The sequence below is a fragment of the Pempheris klunzingeri genome, chromosome 11 (assembly GCF_042242105.1).
Source record: "Pempheris klunzingeri isolate RE-2024b chromosome 11, fPemKlu1.hap1, whole genome shotgun sequence".
NCBI classification, from domain to species: domain Eukaryota; kingdom Metazoa; phylum Chordata; class Actinopteri; order Acropomatiformes; family Pempheridae; genus Pempheris; species Pempheris klunzingeri.
Genome location: NC_092022.1, coordinates 18,569,222 through 18,593,777, shown reverse-complemented (window position 1 = coordinate 18,593,777; position 24,556 = coordinate 18,569,222). Strand labels below are relative to the sequence as shown.

The window sequence follows — 24,556 nt, the reverse complement described above, 5'->3', positions numbered from 1 at the left end:
AGATTGTTTCAGCTCTAATTATAACAAAAATTTGAGTACCATTTTTCCTTACCTTTAGGCACTGATGAGTTAGTGGCTCATTCCAACAAAATGTCTGTGCCTCTAAATTACAATTAAAAGCACACAACATGTGTTTTCTTAGTCTTGCATTTAGAGTCTAATGGGAGAATACATTAGTAAGGATTACTAATCATGATGTTTGTTGTCGTTACCTAGTATTTGTGGAAAAGCTTTTCTTTGTTACTAATAAACATGAAATATACTCTGTTTTGCTGATGAAACATGCTAACTAAGAAAGAGCAGCAGCACTTTATTAGAAAAACAGTCTTTTATTAGAAATATCTTGTATAAAAATGAACATGCTCTACACATTTTTATTTTTTCTATAGATAATTCATAAATATCCAGGCACTGTAATTCTTTTTTATCTTCCTTTTTTTTTTTTTAAATTATTCAGTACATAAAGCAGACATGATCAATCCATTTTAATAACGTACATTAACTTGCCATTTAATTTCAGTCAGCACTTACATATTCTATTTTGTAACACAGACAAAGTGTTTTAGAAAAATGAAAGGGAGGGGAGGGGGCTCGTGGCAAAAAAGCAGAAAATTATCATATTCACAAACACAAACAATCCCACAAACAATACTTTATCAAATGATGAGAAAACAACATTTGCGGCAATACCCTAGACTTTTGTTGAAGCTGAGAGAATCATTGATTTAAACAAAATATTAGTTATATATAATCCTCTGCAGTAGTTTTCCTTCTGGACATTACAACCTTTTCTCAAATTGTTCATATGATTTGTTATGAGTTTGACATGCAACATACATATTTTTGCATTGCTGAGGATAACATTTAATGAGACAAATTCCAGAGTTACTGTTTATGACAAATACTTTTAGACCGGAGACAGAAATGAAGTTTACACACTTAGTAATAAATTGTACATTGAGTCCTCTCTTCCTTACGTTTGAACAGAACGGATATAATGCAAGGAACACCATGAAGGGTCCGTGGAAAGAATGGCAGGAACAATTCAGTGGTTATGAGGCACAGAATGAAGGCACTGGCCCTTATTTATCAAGCACCTGTACATCCCTTGTTTCATCCTAAAACTAAGAGGTTAGTAATATTGCTGTAAAAATAAACTAATGTATGTTAGACAGATGGGGCAGTGATCATCAGCATCATAGAAATTTAAAGATCTTCTTTAAAAATCTTTAATCACTACCGCCAAAAAACCCCACAAACACAAACCTGAGACACCGCTGGCTTGTATGGTTCGCGAAGAAGTATCTACTTGCACATTCCTCATGCACAGAATAACATGGTTAGCCTATTGATGCTTTTGTCTAACGGATGAATGTTAGTCTACTATTCCCTGGCCTTTTAGCTCTGTAGTCAGGGTCGCTAAATGCTAAAGTTGAGCAAGTTAGTGAGAGCCTTAAGACTCAACCATAACACATTGTGCTAGATGAAGGTAAAAGCGGCACAGAGCTGCAGATTTTAGTGTTCATCGCCAGTTGGATCCACACTATGAGCGACCCTGCTACTTAATATAGGTTTACTGTAACAAAGTCTGCTTTGACAAATTAAGTAACTAATTCATGTATTTATATGTGAAAATCTCAGTGACCAGAATACATTTCACAAGAACTGTGGATGAAATTTAGATATCCAAGTTGAACATAGCATAGGCTGTAGTGTTTGCCTTAAAAATATCATATTGAGCCTGTTAAAACACTCACCAGGAAATGTTATCCCAGTCACCCACCTCATTGAACATTTTGACTGTGCAGTTGAACTGCATTTGTACCCTCTCTAAATGGATCTTCATGCTGAGTAGCTCCATGAGCCTCATTTTGTACCCAAAATACTATTGAGACTCTAATCAATCCTTTCCCCTGAAGCCTCAAATTCGTACTTCAGAAGAGGAGAAAGATCTGTGGAAAAATCTTTAGCAAAGAACACAGATTACCTGCATATCTATCATGATCCCATGTAATAATGTCTTTTGCAATCTATCACACTACGCTATCAAGCCTTAAAATTAAATAACTGGTGCGACAGACTGATGTGATGTTTTATTCCTAAAAAAGTCAATAGTGTTATTCTCGGTCCACAGCTCTAAAAACGAAAAAATATATTTTTGAATTCTGTATTTCTAAACATAGAAATAAGCAAATACAGAAAAACACAGGATACTAGGGAAATAACAGTGAATAATGTAATTTATTTGCGTGTTCTAATTGTGTCAAGAATTGTAGCTTTAATGTTGGCAGAGAGAGAAGTTTAAGAAATAGGGCAACTTGAATTTCTCACTATCATCCAACTTCTTGAATTTGCAAAGGCTTCAACAAATGCATGATAAACAAGGGCCAATCAATCCGGGATGTTTAAAGAATGCATCGACAAGTCCTTGCCGACATGTATGGAGTGTAGTGTAAACTATAAAGGTATTCCATGGCAATTTGTTATAGTTTTTCTCCTTTCGTGTTGAAATTTATTCAGCAGAGGGTAACCCAGTGGCTAATGGTCCAAAATGACATCTCCACTGTGAATGACAACCATGACAAATGTTGCATTCCATAGACGTTGACAACACAGCACAGTACACGTGATGCTCCCACAAGCATGCTCTGGGACTGTACATTAGGTTTGCCAAGATGATGGCGTCATCATCATTATTATGAAACACTTATTAAAAAAACTGGGATGACCCACTGCTTATTTTTCTGTGTTTACAATATGGTTAGTTCATGTAGGAATACTGAATGTACTGTAGTAAGGCATGTACAGTTTGAAGAGTACTGCAGCTTTCAACCCCAATATTACCAGTAACCAAAAATAAATGCATGTTGACAAGATGAAAATACAGTCATCGACTTGCACAAAAACAGAACCCTTTTTTCCCTGTTGTTGTTGAAATGAGACAAACGACTCAGTCTCAGAGAGAACTGACATTGTGTGCTATACACTTCAGAAGGAAAACTTACTGTAGGCTCCAGGTTGTTCACTCAGCCTGCATCTGGGAAAGTCACCACTCAACCCTGACTTGTGTCTCAGAAAGGGTGGGAAGAGGAAAATTAATTGTCCTTTCTCCCTTATGTCTCCCATCTCCTTCTGACAAATCTACTAATTTCTCATAAATTTGGCGTTCAAGCCTTTACCTGATTCTGTAGAAAAATATGACATCCTTTCTGTTTATGGAGTGACAAATTCCCATCTTTCCACCCCAGTCCTCTCCGCTGAAGCAGCTTGAAAGTCCTTCAGCATTTCCCCAGTATTCCCCAGAATCAGGTGATTTCTCCTCTGGCAGGCCCTTGCTCCGCTTCCAGTCTCCGGCTTAGATGGCATGGTTACTGTAGCTTATGTATGTCTGCTTGGAGGCCAACGCTGCAAGGTGTAGGGGAGAGAAGGAAAGGGTTAACCTCTCTCTGGTTGAGATTCAAATAGGCGTGAAACGATAATCTGTCAGAGCACATGTTGGAGCCCAGATGGATGGGAAGTACTATTTATGGATGACTTCATCAAACAGGTGCAGGTGGAACCAATCATAATAGCAGGGTCTTGTGATGTCAAAACTGCATTTACAGAAATGATACCCCCTCTATCTTTGCATTTAAATTGAAATAGGTCATTTGTTAAGCTGAAGCTGAAAATGAACTGCTAAAGTGATGCAATATCAGAAAAAAAATATTTAGGCTAGGTACTAGGTAACTAATAGTTACTAATGTCGCTTCATTGCTGACTAATCTGCTGATTGCTTTCTCGATTTATCAATAAAATGCTTAGCCTCTGATTGTTTTGTCCGACTGATCCCAAAATCTGAAAGATCTTGGATCTACGATGATGTAAAACAGAAATCCTCACATTTTAGATGCTGGAACTAGAGCATCTTTGGGATGAAATTACAAAATAATTTATCAAAACAGTTATTGATTAATTTCTGCCAATTGACTGTATTCTTTTGACTCTATTAATAAAATCATCATCTCAGCTCAAAAAAATTGTTTTAAAAAAATTACACTTTCTCACAGCATTGGAAAAATAATTACTGTTGGTTGTTGATTGATATGTTTAATGGTAACACTGCAGACATTATAACAACGTATCACCATGACATAGTTGTCAAGACAGTGATGCAGATGCAATCAGACTCATAACCTGTGGCAATGGTCATCTGAATGTCAGTACCCGCTATTACGGTACCAGTTGTGAAATCAGGGCAAACTCTATCATAATGCTGTCCTCACAGCTGATTATATCATTACATTGTATTGTATCAAAAAGGCATCATATAGAGCCACCAAGCAAATCGCAACAGTGGTATTAAAATGCAATAGTCACCATTCAAATGCAAGTCTTTTACCACATGCAAAGACCTGAGATTTTTCTGTGCACCAAGCAAACCATGCAGCAGTCAGTCGGTGTGTTAACACTTTGCATTGTAAAGCGTATTAGACATAAAATGTGGTTATGTCAATATGTGATCTGACTTGGCACTGTTGTCATCAATGTTTGATAATAGTGCTCATTATTCTTTAACATCCTTTTCATGTTTCATGGAATTTTATATCAACTGTGAATAAAACACATAAGACAGATGACCGGAGGCCAGACCACAGTGACCACAACAAGCCCAATCTGTAGGTCAAACATGACTGTCAGACCATACAGTACCTGTGTGTATGTGTGCAGTCATGCTTCTCTGCACACATGTCTGTATGCAAGTGTCACCGTGTATGGGTGTCTTTTTTTTTTTTTTTTTCAGTTATAACTGCCCTCAGCGAGCATGCTCGGTGGTGGCAATCACACTACCAATCTGCCAATCTGCCCACAGCAGCCTTGGCTGATTGAATATGTCAGAGGGGATGAATCCAATCAGAAGACAGCTGAAAGCCAGAGTCAGGGCAAGAGTGCTGTAGAGGAGAGATGTGTAATGGTAAATGTTTCTGTATATTTGTCATTGCCATGTTGGGTGTGTGAATGGGGGCGGTATTCTAGCCATTTCATCCAAAGCATCTCTTCCAAGAGAAGCATTGATAAATGAACCTTATTTGAATATTTATGTGCTGCAAGGCCAAGATAAAGAATAGATGGTCCAGAAAGAATTGGAGCTGGCAGACCCATCTGTCTTTTCCTGTTCACTCTTATTGTTGTTGTTGTCCCATTACTGCAAATTCCTTCTTTTGTCAACAGGGAAACAAATTATAGGGGACACATGGCTATCGCTTGTCTCCTGCACTCGAGCGGAGTGGTGTCATCTTCCCACATTAACAGGCTTTACCATGCTGATTGGCCATTTTCCAGCACCACACACCAATATTGTCTATCCAAGGTAATGTCTGTTGGTCAAGGTGGATTTGTGAGAGCCTGATTACTGTCTTGTGTCATTCAGGTTGCTGTATTTTAGCCAGGGGCAGCCAGGATGCATTGTGCATAGTATAGGCAGGCACAGGTGTTGTGGTGAACATCAGCAGAAATGAAGAGGATAAAAGTGGTCACAGATAATAAAAGGGCAAAGTTGCTGTCTAATCATGTTACCTGAGAGTCTAAAGTCCCTCACAAGGCTCCCCTCCCTCAACACAGTCTGACACATAAGCACAAAGAGCAGTTGTTAGAGTCACAGTTCAAACCAGAGGATGAGAATCAGGGCCTGTGAATGGGCTCTAAAATAGGATATGGTATAACTTCTCCATTCTGATGTCGAAAAGAGGCACACATGCAAGTGTGGGCACAGAATTTGTAGTTGTAATACACATCATTCTATACTGTTCAGCTTGTCGGAGAATAAAATCAGGACTTTCAGTAATCAGAACATGTTGGGTTGCTTGATTGGATTTAAGCCTGCCCCCACACAGGCACTGCCTACTCATACATTTTATCTTGGTGATTGAAATGTCCTCTTTTCCAACACTGAGCTACTCGTCCTTTTCAAAATCAGAATAGTGTGGGCACCCTGTCACACCTCCTGATTCTCAAATCCAGTGGGGTGAGAGTTACTGAGAATGGAGCTGTTTCTGTTCCTTGTTCAATGAAACAAACGTTACTTCCTGTCTTTTTCACATTTTTTGTATTTCCATATATCATATGTGGAACACACGAAACTTAAATTACATTATTGTTATTACTGTTGAAATTAACATTACAATAGTTGATATTGAGAAACTACAGGTTATAAGCATTAGTTTGACATTCCATTGATTAATGAAATTGTTGAGTAATGGAGAGATGAGAAAACCCCAATCCTATGCTCACCAGAGGCTCAGTCGAAATCATCTCCTATCAGTTCTAATTATTCATGCAGTCCTGTTTATCTCATTATGTCATTATGCAATGGCTCATGTTCAAAAAGAAGCCACAGTATAACACCACTTCAGTAGGCAATTAAATGGCATCCTAATTTCTTATATGCTCACGTAAAGTTCACTAATTTCCCGAACTGCTGAAGTGCAAATAACACTGCCATCAATTATGTTCACAGAAAGAGATTTCATTATTTTAGAGTAGACATGTGTATTCTATAGCTGGTATTATTTTACACAGAAACAGACAGACAGAAACAGGTCAGTGCGTCAAATCATAAAATCAACTTCTGACTGAGATCCACTGGTCCACCACCAACACATTTCACTCTATATTGCTCCACCAGGCGTGATACCAACCTTGTGTTTCAAGACTTTCACAGAGTTCCGACTTGGCCTCTCCATTTGGCCTCAGGCCGCCTTTGGGGTTGAACTTGTTCGACATGGTGGCTGCAGTGACGACAGCCTTCAGGCTGCGCTTGCGCTTGGGTACGTTTTGCTCTGGGTGGAAGAGAACCACGTAGACCTTAGGCATGTAGAGCATTCCCAGAGAGACTGACGCACTGAGGCTTACGGAGATGGTCAGGGTTGTGGTCTGGATATACATCTGTGTTATGGAAGAGACAGAAGAGATGCAAACAGAGTCATTTGTTGAGGCTACACTGTCTGGACGGTAATGTTCTAGTTTTAGAGGTTCACCTCAAGTTTAGCTGAGTACGCCATAATGAAAGTTGTGTCAATTAGAATCTGCACAGTTTGAAATTAGTCCATCGCGAACAATCAAATTCATATATTTTATTCTGCGAACCAAATTTCTAATAAAGCTGAAAGGAGATGAATGGTTTCTGGGGCATATGATGTCCAGGCATGCACTGCTTTTAATAGACTGATGCATTTAGTCTTTCATGTAGGACAGATACTGCATTACTCAATATGTGGATAGTGCAGAATAAAATTATTAATGTAAATCACAGCTTCTTATGTGGGTGAACTAGCAGCAAACAGTATCACATAATCACCACATTATAAGACATGGTGATGGAATACAGCACCCTATATTCATATTCTTTTATTTTAATGTGCTGGCTTCATCACTTCTGAGCACTGCTTTCATTGTTATGTTTATTTATGATACAACTAATAGAAGTGCTCCCCTGATGAGTGTCTATGTAGTCTGTGTATCGATGTTTCTGCCCTGAGGTTTTAGACAACAGCATGAGGATTGTGCGCTTTCCGAAGCCACTGACAGCTGCAACTCACAGCTGGGTAGCAGATATATAGCTACAGGCAACCACTATGGAGCAGAGAGAAACATCCTGCAGCATATTAAAACTGCCTGCAAGTGATTTTTCATTTATGATAATCATCCCAGAGCTCATACACAGTCCTTTTCTGGCTTTTTTGATGTAGGGGATGTGGTGAGTCAGTGCTGGGACCGTTAAAAATATAATCTGTAGAAAATACTGTATTTGATATTGACAGATGCATATAAAATGCTTTTGAGACCAAATACAGAGAAAAAAAAACATGAAAACACGATTCCTTCAGAATACCCCTATTGACAAATTTGACTCAAAATCATCAACGTAATGAATTTGAATCTGCAGACATATGGTGCATTGATCGTCCTAAATCTTTTCACAGTGCTCCACTGTCAAAAACATTAATTAGAAAAAAGAGGAAGAAGAGAAACCGTTGACTAAGCCTCTTGGTTGGTAATTACTGAGGTCCTTTTGAGGAAGTTTATGAACACATGGTGAAGAGTGTACAGTGGGAACACAGCTGGCAGACATCCCTCAAAAAAATTTGCCTGAGGTTTTGTCTGACATTACATTTGCAGACATCACAAATGACTGAGTCGTTTGGCATGGGAATAGCCCACAGGGCCTTGAACCACTAGCATATCAACAGTTATAAATGATGTTTCATATATGTTTTTGTATGTGAGCTTGTATAACATTTTTCTTCTCTTTTCAAGATGCTTGCAGGTTTTTTTACAAACCTTTATAGCACCATGACCATCTAGATGTACAGTAGGTATATGTCCATTAGTATTACTCTAGTTTGTGTTTCTGTACGCATGCTTACAGATAGCACGTTATTTGGAAATAAATCATGATCACTGTATGACAGCTCGTGCTATTCATTCTATGTTGATTTAATGAAAAATAAAATCTGTCGAAAAGCCTTGCAAAAATGAAGCCCCCTAAAGCCATGTCACTTGAGAAAAAAAGATGTCAGTGCAAAATGGAAGTGATAGGGCATTGTATTCCATCATACAGCAAGCAGAACATGAGCATTCCCTGGTGATAGAGGGGGAGTGTTGTAATCTCCTGAGAAGATTACACGTGGCCTGGGGTGAGTTCGGAACAATATTGCTACCCCTCTGGAGTACAGAGAGAAGTCACTCTGTGAGGGGAGCCAAGACCCTTGTCCACTTCCATTGGCCCTGGTGACATAAATTTTCCCTGACATGCCGATATGATTGCCAATCTGCTCCATCGGCACAGCAAGGGAACAGGGCTGGGGACAGAAACGTAAGCGGCCTGAGCCATTATGAAGTTTCTTTGAAGCAGGATTGCTCTTTTTTGTCATTAGGCATCAAATCCTTTGCCCAGACAGCTGCCACAGCTGTCCCAACCTATAGTGTACGCAAAGCATGTGAAGAGTAACACACTTCCACTGCTCTCCAGGTTCTTCTATCCAAATATTTTAGTTTAGGTTTTCTGAATATACAAGGAACTACATTCAATTATTTGCTAAATATTTTATTGCCTATATTGGCTCCTTTCACTTTTACACTTTTAGAACAAAGCGATCATTAATGGATCATAAGTTAAACTTTCTGCAGTGAAAAGGGTCTATTAACTGTAATATGGTTTGGTTTCAAATTGATTACATACAGTCACTGTTTCTTTGAAATGGTACAACATGGTTTAAAGGGGCTGGGTCATCAAAGGCTAAAGAATATAATGCTTTCAGTTATTTGCTACTTAATAATGAGGATTTCAATAAAATAGATAGATTATCCACCTGCTCTACAGTGAGGGATACACAAGTGAAGAACTGAGATTATTGGTATTTTAGCTGCATGTTTCTTCACTGGCTGTGTTGACATCCATGGGGTAACTTCAGTTATTGGACACACTATAGGGAAAGCTGTTTACTTGCTGCCTGATGACTCTAATTTGAGTATTCTTGTGCCATGATAAACCAGTTGACAGAATATGCCTTTCTACCTATAGTGTCTTGCCAGCACATGCCACACACCTGACTGATGTGAGGATCTAATGGATTCTGGGTCCTGCCACAAGCCTGTTCTGAATTTATGTGTGTTATTCTAAGGAGCGCTTTGAGTTGTCCTATTTGTTTTGCAGTTTTGAACACAGCAGTCAGAGAGCAAAGGAAACTTAAACTTGGCTCAAGCCTCAGTGTTTTGCTCTCCTAGTTCTCTCCTCCTGATCTCCATGAAATTTTCTTCCAGCTTTACTTGGCAGATTGACACCGAAAACAAGAAAAAGTAAGCAGCTGGATAATGCTTAATCTTAATGGTTTATATAATGGTTGTTTATGGTTTCTTATAAATATATTTCTCTCAAAATGAGGCGAACAAAGTGTGTGTTTCTCCCTAAAAGGGCACTCCCCCCTGCAGCCTTTGTTCAAGAAACACTATTTGTATTTAAATAGGTGTTCAGGTATTTTCCTCTGCCATCACTTTGCTAAAACCAAATGACACTTGCTGTATATGTTTACTTACACTACTCACAAAAAGTTAGGGATATTCGGCTTTCAGGGGAAATTTCAGGATGAACCTAAAATGCATTCTAACCTTTCCAGGTGAACTTAATGTGACCTTCTCTAAACTTTTGAATGCACATGTCCAACTGTTCAGTGTTTCCGTACTTTTTGCACAAGTTGCTGTTCTCTAACAAGAAGCTTAACAGCAAAATTCACAACAGGTTTGATCCATGAATCGACCAATACATTTCCTGCTTCAGTTAGAATTAGTATTTAAACAGTCCTCCTCATCATGCTGTTCACATTGTGACATCATGAGACCAAGACGACACCTAACAATTGATCAACAGCACCCCGCCATTGCGAGGCTTCAAACAGGAAGTCCTCAGACGGAAGTTTTCACTGAGCTTAGAGGGTCACAGAGTGTCATCAGGAGGTTGTAACAGTGATACAGAGAGACTGGAAGAGTCACAGAAAGGAGAGGAGTGGACACTGAAAATTGTTTGTTGTGGTATACCCACCACTGTTGTTAGATTTTCTTCAAATAAATTGTTTAAGATGAAGAAATTACCATTGCATGCTTCCACTTAAATGCCCTACTTTCATGATATAATATCACTGTCGCATTAACTTTTTCCATTTTCCATATATTTCACCTGAAAGTCGAATATCCCTAACTTTTTGTGAGTAATTCCAAGTGTGTTATTGTGCCATACTGATGATTCTATTGTGATCAGAAATGCAACATTTTCACTCTTCTTTAACGTACATCTGTGTAGAGCAACCTCAAAATCAGCACTTGTAAGAGGTAATTTGTAATTCACTTACAACTGACAAGAAACATCAACAGACAGTAATTTCATGCTACTTCACAAACCCGCGTCATCTATTTCTGTGTGCATGAATGTGCAGTGATTGACTACTCAGTATTCGTACCCTGTGAGGCTGAATCAAACCCGCATGCAGAAACACAATTAAAGACAACATATCCAAGCAAACTTGAGCTGAAAGAATTATTCTCTCAAGTCGACTCTAAAAGCCTCGTAATCCCCACAGTGGAGCACAAAGCCTATCATCTGATGATGGATAGTGGCAGCATCCACAAACACAAGAGGCTGATGGTATACAACAAACATAATTTGAGTGGCCATTTTTTCACATTGAGGTGCACGGGAAACTCCAAATGGAAAACTGAAATTCAGCATGCACGAAAGAAGTAAATTGACTTGTGACCATGGTGCTCTTGTACAGTACAATTGGTAAAGATAGTAACTGCATTGGCATCTGCACAGATCTAAAACAATTAACTGTAAAAATGGTACAAAATGTGGTTGTTTCACATATTGGAATTGAATACTTGCCTTTTCTGCTGATTGTGAGGTCCCAAAGAAGATGGGGATGAAGGCAAGCCATACAATGCAGGTGGTGTACATGGTGAAGCCGATGGGCTTGGCCTCGTTGAATGTCTCAGGAACCCCTCTGGTCTTGATTGCATAAACTGTGCAGGTGACCATCAGCAGCATGCTATAACCCAGCAAACAGATGAGCGACAGGTCTGATATATCACATTTCAGAACACCACGGGCCTTTTCGGGATTAGCTGTACGCTGGTCCTCATAGTCGATGATGGCTTGAGATGGGTCAACACCAAACCAGATGCACACTCCAAGGAGCTGCACTGATATCAGGCTGAATGTAATGACTAACTGTGAGGCTGGGGAGATTAATCGAGGGGCACTGACCGACATCTTGCCCTGCTCAAAAATCCTGTAGATCCGATTTGTCTTGGTAAGCAGTGCTGCATAGCTTATACTCATACCCAGGCCAAGGAAAATCCTTCGCAGGGAGCATATAAACACATCAGGAGTGGAGATCATGAGGAATGTTGTAGCATAGCACAGAAAGATACCTGTAAGCAGCACATAGCTCAGTTCTCGACCTGATGCCTTAACAATGGGTGTGTCATTGTAGCGAACAAAGGTGACGACCACAAACAGAGTGGCCATGATGCCCAGAACGGCAATGAGGACAGGGATGACTGCCCACGGGGAGCTCCACTCCAGCTTGACAATGGGAATGGGAACACAGCCAGTGTGGTTGTCATTAGGCCGCAAATCAAAGCGGCACATCTTGCAGGTGTAAGTGTCTGCCTGATACTGGTAACCATCACAATTCTCGCAATGCCAACAACATGGAATTCCCTTCACTGTTTTCTTGCGCTGGCCAGGACGGCAGGGTTGGCTGCATATAGAGGAAGGGACTTCCTGTGTTGCACCAGGCCACTGCATCTCGTTGGTCTGGGGGGGGAAACATGAAAGAAGGAAATTACCAGTTTATTCCACCCCACCATACTAGCACTGTTTTACTCATATGCACATCCATGAAATCCAATCAAGGAAAATTAATACTGGTGCAAGTCAGTAAAGCAAAAACATTAGCACAATTTACTACATGTTGCTATTTACATTTGAAACAATGTGCTCCATAATGCATGAGGACACAATTCAATTAGCACTTGGTAGATTAGTTTACACATACAGAAGTGCATGATAGAATGAACGGGATATTCACCATATGAAAGCTGCAGTCTTTTTTATCAAGACATGATTGTGTAAACCCATTGAGTTATAACTCAACAGGAAACAACTTTGCTGTTTAATTACTTCCAAGGACTGCTGCACTGGAGGAAAGATAAGTAAATAGAGTCCAACTGCGTGGTTCTACAATCTAAACACAGTGCAGTGCAGTATCGGCCTGTGCTGTTGCACTGACGTTATTTATTTTCATTCCAACACAGTTTTCTTATGAGGCCTTATTAAGTAAAATAGGGTGCGGAAAGGGAATATTCAATTATATTTATTATTCAAATAAACATCTGGATGGTTTAGATGATTGGTTTTGTGTCTGAAAAAAATGTCCATATGGCATTCTTGAATTTCCTTGGAGGTCTCAGCCATGCAGGCGAAGCTGATAAGTTGATTTGTGTGTAGCAGTAACTCAGCACTTTGATATCTGAAATAATATAATAGCATACCTACAGTATGCGTGTCAACAAACTAAGAGTGCCCGGAGGCTTATGTATAAATGATGCATAACAACAAAAATTGCTCCTCACTAAGTTTGGCAGTTAAAACAAAGCAGTTTTGATGTCAACATTTGTGACACTCCAGATTCTCTGTGCTCCATGAATATGTATGTTGAAGAGGGAACTGGTGTGTTACTGTATCATGCAATGACAAATGTCACAGTAAGACTAATGCAAAAAGATGCTCTTCTTATTTAACTCCATTGTAGACTTAGTCGTATGAGCATATGTGACGAGCTGTACATGATGCTCTGTACTGACTTAAAGCATTTGTTAGCCTGTATTTTTATGAATTCATAACCCTACCAGAAAGAAGATGCGTTTTTATTATTAGTATTCAGTCAACTGTTGCCCTATAAAACTCTGACACAAGCAAGATGGATTCAGTATAATTTTTTATAACAATGATAAGTTATGAGAAGGCTGTGCTAAGTGTTGCATTATTAGAGTTGCTGCAAATGTCACATATAATGGTTGCACTTTAAGAGGCTACTTTAGCAATGTTGAAGGAAAACAAACTCGGATGATAATGTATATTTTGGTAATTTTGGCTTTAGTCCTAAGTTTTTTTTTTTTCTTGCAAATAACTGTCACTAATATTCCTCCTAAATTGCTAATTACTACATGGTTGCTAAAGATCCTAGTCGTAATGCCATGTTATTTTTGTATTTTCTTCTTGACTAAATGAGTTGAATTGGTAATTAAATGGCAGACAGCCAAATATGGGGTGTCTTGTGAATCTTGGCTGATTGTCAAAATCTTTTGAGCTTAATAGCCACCACAAAAATCTATCACTCAGACTAATAGAAAAGTCAAGCATATAATCTTTCAGACACAATTTAAGTAATATTGAAAATATTCCTACGTCTAAGTGGAGCTGATCTGTCCAGTGACCAATGATCTTGTATTCTGTGGTGCCATTTGTGATCTGGTATTGGTAGATTTCATAGCGACCAGGAGCATCTCCATTCACGTTGAAGACCACGGGGGTGCCAGCAATTCCTGAGGATGAGAAAAAAAAAGGTTGTTGTTGCTGTAGATTTATTTAAAGGGCAGATTAGAACTTAAAGCTGAAGTCCAGCGTAGGACAATACAGTACCAACTCAAGCTGTGAGTCTAATAATGCTCTGAGATGAAATGAGGCTGTAAGGGGACTTCAAGCTAGTGCTGTTAAAGTGTTAATGATGGGAGCAAAATAGATGTTGACAGCCATGTTGTCCTGGTCCTTTGAGGAGGGCCAGGGCTGCTGTCTGTTCATGTTCCCATATCATTTCACACTCCTTCATTCTCCTTATTGCCCCATTGCTTGTTATCCACAAGGTCCTTGCTCAGTGTGCTAACGAATGACAGCACTGATTTTGATTACCACTTTGAGGTCCCTCTCATCCCCCTGCTTCCTGTTTTTTTGCTTGTTTCTGAGCCAACCTACAAAACCCCTCTCCAGCTTCGCAACTTGTTATAAAATTGTGGTGTGAGCAAACGACGATTCACAGATTTAGTGATGAGAGCCCACCACAGAGCGTCTCTGAGGAAAAGACCATTAATAGCATCCCCATCTCTGTCTATTTGGTCCTAACACATTTGCTTTCTTTCCTTCAGTGCAGTCTCCTAATACTCAGCAATTCTGTAACATGTTGAAATGGGAGTTGAACAGTGAAAAAGAAATGCGTTTAGTTAACTTACAGATGAAATGTGTTTTGGATTGCCCACAGTCAATATTTGGATGTTGTCAACAGTTGATTCTAGAGCTAAATCAAAGTGATAAGGCCATATTTTTGTGCAAAAGAAAAGGGATATACATCATGTCCAGACACAGACTCCAGTATTTTGGGGAATGTTCCACAAGTATTGACTATCCTCTGCTCATAAGAATAAAAGGATTTATTTATTCGAGTGTTTTGTTCCCTTTAATAGGTCACAGTATTGATTGTTGATTGTTGTTTCAACCTGTGAGTCAGAGTTGGAAACCTGTGATTCAGGCTATGAGACCAAACACATTTTCTCCCTTCTACAGATTTGTAAGTGTTAGTTTGTTCAAAACCCATAGGATTTAAAAGCATTAGTATCATCCTGCTTAATTATCTAGAGGGCATGCCTAAGACAACAGCAGGCAGTAATGTGCAATTATGAAGATTTTCTTGCCCGTCTCAGCAATACAGGGAATTGAGTGGGATGTATGCTTCTACTAATTTGATTGCCTTAATTGATTAGTTTCACCTTTTAACTTTCAAAAAGACATTTCCAGCAAAAACTACTTGTTAATAACCAGGTCCGATCTTTGAGGAAACACTTCACAAGATAACTATTGCTATAGGAATGAAAACCATGAATTTTAGGAAAAACTGGCTGCTGCTATCAGCTGCAGCTCTGTCCACGTGCACTGTACTTACGATAGTCAGTTTACCTTTAAATGCGCTAAACATGCGCGAGCAGGCTACATTTCTTGTTTGTCTGCTTTAATTATGTATTTTAGGTATTTCCTACTTTGTTGTGCTCCAGCCTCCAGACAGGAGACCAAAGAGCAAGTGTTTTTCCACTTGTAAGATGAACCTCTCGTCGTCCATCGTGTAAAAAAAAAAAAAAAAACAGTTGGCCAAGCGGTTATGAAATAATATTATAATAATGTAGTTATTGTATTATATATTGATGTAGTGATTAGATACAGTAAACGTTTGGAGATGCTTTATTTTTTTTTAAATTGACCAGATTATATATATGCCATTTCTGGTTTATTGAAGGAGACCCATTTACAGCTTTACTTTGCTTCTCTTAAGAATTGATAATGTTGCCAAACAAATTTCAAGATTTGGCAGTTAAAAAAAAAGAAAACTTCCACCCCATTAAAAGCCATTAGCCAAAGCTGCAAAAAAGCCTAATGTGTTTACAAATGTGTAAAACTGATCAAAATAAAATACGTATTCTGTTGTTGCTGAAGAGCGGAGGTGGTTTCACCAAACTAAATTTCATCAGTGACCGCATTTGCAAAAACTAAACAATACAAGTTAAAGAAAACAGAATTACCATGCTTTAACCACTAAATGCAAAACAGTAATTTAAAAATACCAAGATTCAGAGCTGTTAGACACTGTAATTTCTACTCTTTATGGAGCCTGAGCCTTACATGGCTATTAGTCTTTCAATCAGTCAGAGTTAAGGGCCAGTTCTGGGGTTGATTATCTTTTCAACATTCCCTCTTTTATCACCTCAGGAGTAGTTCAGTCTTTCAAATTGCATCACACCTTCACAATTTGCTGTACATCTTATTATTCCTAGTTCCTTGTACAGGTAAGATCCATTATTTAGCAGGATACACTACTCTTTACTTTGGGATCCTTTATATTTGGCTGGTGTAATGGTTTGTATTGGTTTCAGCAGACAAAAAGACAACTTCTTTCTTATATGCGAAAATGTGGCTTTGTGCAACACAGCTTAATCACCATTAGTAATGTCTGAGCAGATGACTCTACCTGTGTGAGTGTGAATGATAGCCAACTTTAATTGTCTATGTGTAAATCCAATATTACAATCCTTAATCGCAACACTTTTAATACAGCTTCGCTATGAGCTTTATGTCTCGCAAAGTTGCTCCATAAACAAAATGTCCTCAGGAAAATCAGCATGAAGTACCACTGAAAATGTATTATATCTGACTATAACCAGCAGCAGTTTTGCTCAACATCACTGCGACCACAATCTTACCTTGCATCACACCTTGCAATACCTTGCATCAATAACTATCATCTTCATCTACAATATCTGTAGTGCTCTGGTTTCCTCTTTCCTTTAGTCAGCATGGATGTCTATAGACAATTCCCAGAATACACTGGGATCATGTGGACATTCCCGTTATTTTTCCTAAACCTTTTAAATTCTCCAGTCCTCTGAACTGAAAGACTCTTAAAAGCGAGGCAGTATTCCGGTAATGTGCAGCATTGATTTTCTAGCCATCCTTGTTGTAAACCCCAACAGCTTCAGTGCTGACAAGCCTTCCAGTAATATAACACAATGAATAAAGGAATGCATAAAGAATTGAAGTTTAGTTCTCTAACGCAAGCCTGCTAAATGGCATTTCAGATTAAAGCTGCACTGCAATGCTGGAAGAATTGATCACTCCTGTAAAACTAAACAAATATGTCTTCAGGATAAAACTCCCAACAATTTCTTTTTTTATTTTACACAAATGAGGAGTGACCTGCTTACATAATAATAAGCACACTGAGGAACAGATAAACAATGTTCTGACTTTGAAGATGGGCCTACGGTAAAACACTACTCAGCGCTGCTGAGTTTCCTTTCAATGTCCATTAGGGATGAAAACTAACTGCAGCAAATGCAAGTATCAAGTTAACCTTTTATTATTTCCAACAATAAAGGTTACATTGACTACATTATTAAAATAAGACATCCATCCACACTTAATTTATATTCATGTTTGCTTTGTCCCTTTGTTGCTTCAGCTACTTTAAAATCTCTGATATGAATCTATAAACCAAAACCACCACCAAAACATCTCTGAAGAGGTAAATGCCAAATCATGCCTTTTCCTTCCTTAGTTTTGTATATTCTATTTATTATTTTTCCAATGGTAGTCTCACCTGTTCAAGTCACATGGCTTGTTGACAGTTTCCTTTAAAAACCATGTTAATTTAGCCTTTGATTTTAAAAGCCAACAGAAGTGCTTGTCACATTAAAAGTATACATTGGTCATGTGAGGGATGTGTGGGTAGAAAACCCACGCAAGCACAGGGAGGACATGCAAACTCCACACAGAAAGGTTCATGGTTCAAACCGCAAACCTCTGGCCAGCGGATTCAAACCTGGAACCTTCTTGCTGTGAAGCTAACCACTTAGTCAATGATTGCTTGATTTTCCTGACAATGACAGTTTTCATTAGGAGAGCCTAGTTGAGATTCATGCCATCTTATCCCTTAGGATGAGGCCCGGCTTACACTGATGCAGAATTCTGCAGCAGTGTTTTTCAAACCTGGGGCTATTTTTGGTGTCATTGGGCAAAAACTCCATAATAACCTTTCAGCAGATTATAATTCAAGTGGTCTGAGAGATCTCCTCTTTGCTCTGTTTTAAGGCTTTAGAAAATCTAGTCCATGACAGCAGTCTTTGGCCAATCACAGGTGCGCTCAGACAGAGCGAGTTCCTATTGACTGTTCTACAAAGGCAGATGTACGTGCATGTCCCTTTAGATGCTGGTGAAAGCCTGATTTAATGGCGGAAAGTCTTGCAGAAAAAGTTATTCCATTCTGTCAGCGCAGCAAAGCAACCTAAACAAAGGAAGAATAAGTCATCAAACAGAGAGTGTAAAAGAGAGGCTGACAATAAATGCAATATAAAACAAGTTACCTTTGGCGAAGCATTTCAGGGATGGAGAGAACTTTGCGGTGAAGCTGTTAACTTCGTTATCCTGTAATAACTAAATGTGTTGCAGTGGTTTGTTGTAGATGTAATATTATCGTAAGACCTCTTATAATACTTGAACATTTTGTTATAAGTAGATTCGCCATGAAAGCAGGGTATAAGTGGTTATTTTGAATCGTGCTAATAGTTTAGCCTTCTACCAACCATAGCACTAACCAAATGTTTATGTAGCTAATGTTGGCAAATGTTAAATCCTCGAATCACCACATATCACCTCAAAGGAATTTACAGCTCCACGCAGTTGCAAAGAATTGCAAAGAACAACAGGAATTGCCACAATATAATGGCATTGGGATCATAAACTGGTTGAATCTGCTAATTTCAATTTCCTGCACGTATGAAGCGCTTACGAATGCCCATAGTTGTCTGGTGTGAGGCTTAGTATAGGGAGGGGAAAGGGGAGGGCTGCAGGAGGAGAGCATCAAATTCTTCAGATTGTTTTGTTTTTACTTTTCCAGAGAACTGCCTCCCCGAGCTTTAATACAGAAGTTCCTTCATTTTGCTAATTTACTGTAAATGAGTCATGTGCTTGCTGTGCCATGACTGCCCCTCACCCAAAGATCCCGCTCTGCAATTGCCATTCAGATAAATGTGTCCATTACTGTATAATCATCTGTGAGGGTGGAGCAGGTTTAAGACTGTGTCAAGTTGTTCACAGCACATTCAGCTTGATTGCATGAACACTCTGACCCTTTACTCATCTGACACATAATTATCTCAAGTTGTTATAACCACTAAAGCTGACCTAAGTTAGACCTGTTCTGCGTACATTTTTATTATTTCTTCACAAGCCAGCAGGTTAAATTCATGCACATGCTACTATCATGACCTCCTTATGCATGTATCTTTTCTTGTACATATAGGCCTATAATTACATTTCAAAGTTTCAAAGTGAGTCCTCCTTCTACCGATGATATACTGTCACTTTTGTTGAATTATGCATGTGCTCAGACTTAAAATCAAAGTGACTAAAACAATGAGGGATGTTATTCCTGTGCAAAAAGCACCAAAATGTCTATCAACTGAGGAGCCTTTTGTCATGATGTGTAAGTAATTTCAGCATTATGTACACATGCAGAAACAGGAAGAAATGAAGGGCAGCCCAGAATTTGTTCTGTATTTAAATGTTCTAATTGCTCTTATTCAGCTACAGAATGGGAAATATTAAAGTGTCTCTGTTAACATGGTAGCGATACATTTAATTTTTATCGAGATCAATGTCAAGCTTCCAGGTTCTTTGAATTGAGAAAACCTAATTCAAAGTCATATTGACATTTGTAAAAATGCATATAACTAAACGATTAAGCCCTGGTTCATAGCCTTGCTTAACAGTATGTCTTGTGTTTGCTCCATGTGGTTAGATAAGGGCGGCCAGTAAACAAACAAAAAAAGATCTAATATTGTTGTTTGTTCCATATTTGTTATCAGCTGGATTTAAGAAACCTCATTTCCCTAAGTCCTAGACCAAAGACTCGACAAAAGAGGTGAGTCCATGGGCTCCATGGGTGTGGATAGTAATCATAGCAGGACTGAGAGGACTGATTGGTGTAGTTGTAGCAGACTATTCATTATTTTAGCAGAGCTCACGTTAAAAAGTTGGAACATTGGAACTTAAAATTACAAAGGTTCCACCTTCTAATGGGAATGAAACGTACAGTGGATAAAGTCTGACCGATACTGGATTTTGATGCCCACAAAGATAAAATATTTGGAAGTTTAGAAAAATGTTTGATAAGGATAAATCAACCAAAAGTAATTAGTTTTAAAGTAAACACACAACGTAAAACAATCTGGATATACAAGACCCCTTGGATTATTTATTTTATTTGTGACAGTTTACATACTAAGTGGGACATTTCACAATTGAAAAATCAACTTGTAACAGTGACACTTTTTTCTATATATATATATTTTTTAATAGGGCAGCCTGTGTCCAATGTAAACATGAAGGGAAAACTGTGTGTTGTGTTTTAACTCTGTTCCCCCTCTCATTTTTTGTAAAATTTAACTCCAGACTGTACTTCAAGCATGAGATCCCATGCGTGGGCAATTCAATGCTGACAAGATAAGGCGGGAAATCTCACAAAGCACAGTTCCTACACATCATCAACTATGATAAAACACGCTGTTCTGCTGCTGATTGTCAACCCTCCTACGGATTTCAGCCTCTTATACTTGCTGGGAGTAATTTACATTCAGTAGCCTGATAATTGGAGACCACAGCACACTCACAAAGCCTCTGCATGAGAATGTTGCTGAATCCCAAAATAAGACATACAAGTTGCTTCAGATATCACCACACAAATGCCTCAGATTGATAAAGCTATATCAATACAAAACCAGAATACTTTGCAGTAAAGGTATTTCCTTGAACTTGAACTTTTTTTTGGTTAGTCTTTACATGCAAGTAGAGAAATTGGTTAGTGCTAACAACTTGTGCTTTATGTACAGTAAGTACATGCAGTCATGAGTCTACCTAGGTGGAATCAGGAGTACACACCTGTGAAGTTGACATTGCGGATGTACTTGAGCAGCAGTGTGCCGTTGATGGTATCCATCTTGGAGCAGAGACCAACTTTTCCAGGACAGAGATCTTTGTGCATGTTATGTAGAGCATGAGCCATGGCGTAGACCGCGTCAATCACAAACTGTACCTTCCCCTCTTGTTCGTAGGATGAATCTTTCCCGATCCGCTCATGATCTAAAAAGAAGACATTAACAACACAAAAATTCAAGCATATGAAGTTATAAACCACATGGGAATGGCTTTCATTCACTCATACATACTGCAACTACTGCAAAGTATATATACTGCAAAGTACACTATATTGCCAAAAGTATTGGCTCACCTGCCTTGACTCGCATATGAACTTAAGTGACATCCCATTCTTAAACCATAGGGTTTAATATGACGTTGGTCCACCCTTTGCAGCTATAACAACTTCAACTCTTCTGGGAAGGCTTTCCACAAGGTTTAGGAGTGTGTTTATGGGAATTTTTGACCATTCCTCCAGAAGCGCATTTGTGAAGTCACACACTGATGCTGGACGAGAAGGCCTGGCTCTCAGTCTCTGCTCTAATTCATCCCAAAGGTGTTCTATCGGGTTGAGGTCAGGACTCAGTGCAGGCCAGTCAAGTTCATCCACACCAAACTCTCTCATCCATGTCTTTATGGACCATGTTGGAACAGGAAGGGGTCATCCCCAAACTGTTCCCACAAAGTTGGGAGCATGGAATTGTCCAAAATCTCTTGGTATGCTGAAGCATTCAGAGTTCCTTTCACTGGAACTAAGGGGCCAAGCCCAGCTCCTGAAAAACAACCCCACATCATAATCCCCCCTCCACCAAACTTTACACATGGCACAATGCAGTCAGACAAGTACCGTTCTCCTGGCAACCGCCAAACCCAGACTCGTCCAGCAGATCGCCAGATGGTGAAGCGCGATTCGTCACTCCAGAGAACACGTCTCCACTGCTCTAGAGTGGCGGCGGCTTTACACCACTGCATCAGACGCTTTGCATTGCACTTGGTGATATATGGCTTGGATGCAGCTGCTCGGCCATGGAAACCCATTCCATGAAGCTCTCTACGCACTGTTCTTGAGCTAATCTGAAGGCCACATGAAGTTTGGAGGTCTGTAGCGATTGTCTCAGAAGAAAGTTAGCGACCTCTGCGCACTATGCGCCTCAGCATCCGCTGACCCCGCTCCGTCATTTTACATGGCCTACCACTTCGTGGCTGAGTTGCTGTTGTTCCCAATCGCTTCCACTTTGTTATAATACCACTGACAGTTGACTGTGGAATATTTAGGAGCGAGGAAATTTCACGACTGGACTTGTTGCAGAGGTGGCATCCTATCACAGTACCACGCTGGAATTCACTGAGCTCCTGAGAGCGACCCATTCTTTCACAAATGTTTGTAGAAACAGTATGCATGCCTTGGTGCTTGATTCTATACACCTATGGCCATGGAAGTGATTGGACACCTGATTTCAATTATTTGGATGGGTGAGTGAATACTTTTGGCAATATAGTGTATGTATATATATATATACACACATACACTTTGTTCCCATGCTGTATTATACTGGGTGACAGACAATCAAGACCAAAATAATTGATATGAATGACATAACATTAAGAACAAAAAAGCTGCTCCACCATCAATCAGACGTAAGAACTAAACAATGATTGCTAGATGTGTAAAATCAAGCAAATGATAGCCTTTCAAGAGGACTGATTGCTCAATTGTGAACCTGTCTTTTTTTCACCATATTTAATTTATTTAGAGATTGGCATTGAATTGTACATGTTAACTACTAATTATATGCTACTTCTTTTAGACATTCATCATAGAATCTTCTCTCGCAAAATACAAAATGGTCTCATGTGCAGCCTTTCTCATTACTGGTCTGTCAATCACTGATTAGACCCACTCAAAAGTATTCAACAAGACTCTTTTAGTGTCACATATCCTCATCTGCCTTTCTCGATGCAGTGAACAGCCTTTTCAGTACGGTGTGGCATCGTGCAAAGATCCTAAGATAATTACAGATGAGCAATAAGCAATGGTTCATGGATACAAACAAACTGCAAATGTGCTACAATAAGGTGGGTAGCCTTCTTGGAGTGCTCTCAGGTCTTGTTTCTATCATGTCTTAGTGTTTATCCCCACAACGTCACATGCCACCTCACATCCATTAATCAAAAGCGCAGAGTGAGATAGAGTGGTAATGGAGGAGTTGAAGACACGTCAAGACAGGCCTAATCATTCTTCAGTATTAATGTAATTAGTTATGACAGGTGTTTATTAATCATAGCTGGGGTTGCTCTAATGCTTTGAAAATGTGTTAACCGCCAAGCAAGGTTTCAATTAGCAGCTTAATCCTTTTATTAGCCAATGCCCTGCCAGATAGGTTGAGCAGAGAGACTGACAGCAAGACACTGTATTAAGTGCTTTAGCTAATACACGCCGACAGCAAAAACTGACGGGAAGGAAACTATGATAAGATTGAAAAAGTTTCAGCCTTCAGTAGAGCTTCAGTAGAGATAAGCCTTTTTCAGATGAGTACCTCTTTACATTAAACAGATGGAAATTTAACAATTTAACATGTCAATTTCATGCTTTTACACCACTTTTACATTAAAGTTATGATGCCTTTCAACATGGCACAACGTCTGACCTGGATATCTCTGATAAACATAAAGGGTGCAGCTGCACACAGGCTTTTGTTATCATACATTTATGTCGATCATCTACTCTTATGCACAAACATACTATCACATGTTTGATAAATAATACGTAACACTATGACAGAGACCATTTTAAGTTGCTGCTCAGATTCTTCTCATTCTAGATCAGTAAAGCTATTTTTTTGCCTCCTTCATTGTCATTATCATTATCAAAATGTATCGCTGTGAGAATCACGGGCGGTTGTCCCTTAATGATGACAGTCATTAATCAAGACTTCAACAGAAAAATCTGTTTCAAAATCTATCAGCGATGTGGCCCATGTGAGAGCAGGAAACGGTCTTCTTCCTTGCTTTCATAGGTATTTTTATCTCACAGCTGTTCTCTCACTAGCATTGTGGCTCTTTCCGTGAATGTGCTGTCATGTCTGAATAAAGCAATTGGGAACATTAACGTAAATGGACACCTATGTCTGAATGACAAAAAGCCATTACTTTCACAGATGGATGAAGTCAGCAATGTTACATATTCAAAGTTTGAAATGGTTGTTGACACACAGAGTCAGAGTCACTTTGTAGAATGCTTTTATATATCTGCTGCAGTACATTTGCTTGTCTGCCAATTAGGTTTTGTTAAAAGCTAATAGAACAACTGAGGTATAAATGCAAGTTGTAAACCATTAATAATAATTGATAATTATTTAACTCTCATGTTGTAATTATAAACCTACATGAAGTTGTTAAGCTTAGCTTAATTACAACTGAAGTTATCTGTACCCTCCAGGCAAATTG

The 24,556-nt window shown here is 39.0% G+C and overlaps 1 protein-coding gene across 1 annotated transcript in view; it reads right to left on the bottom strand.

Annotated features, from left to right (window-relative positions):
* Nucleotides 1-3,355: 3,355 nt before the first annotated feature.
* LOC139209498 (metabotropic glutamate receptor 4-like) overlaps nucleotides 3,356-24,556 on the bottom strand; it is a 114,203-nt gene continuing 93,002 nt past the window's right edge. Inside the window, exons 6-10 of the mRNA XM_070839230.1 lie at nucleotides 21,074-21,274; nucleotides 14,006-14,142; nucleotides 11,417-12,352; nucleotides 6,678-6,924; nucleotides 3,356-3,405 (exon numbers count right to left, since the gene is read on the bottom strand). Of these exons, the coding sequence (XP_070695331.1) occupies nucleotides 3,356-3,405; nucleotides 6,678-6,924; nucleotides 11,417-12,352; nucleotides 14,006-14,142; nucleotides 21,074-21,274 (1,571 nt within the window). The remainder of the gene's footprint in view (nucleotides 3,406-6,677; nucleotides 6,925-11,416; nucleotides 12,353-14,005; nucleotides 14,143-21,073; nucleotides 21,275-24,556) is intronic.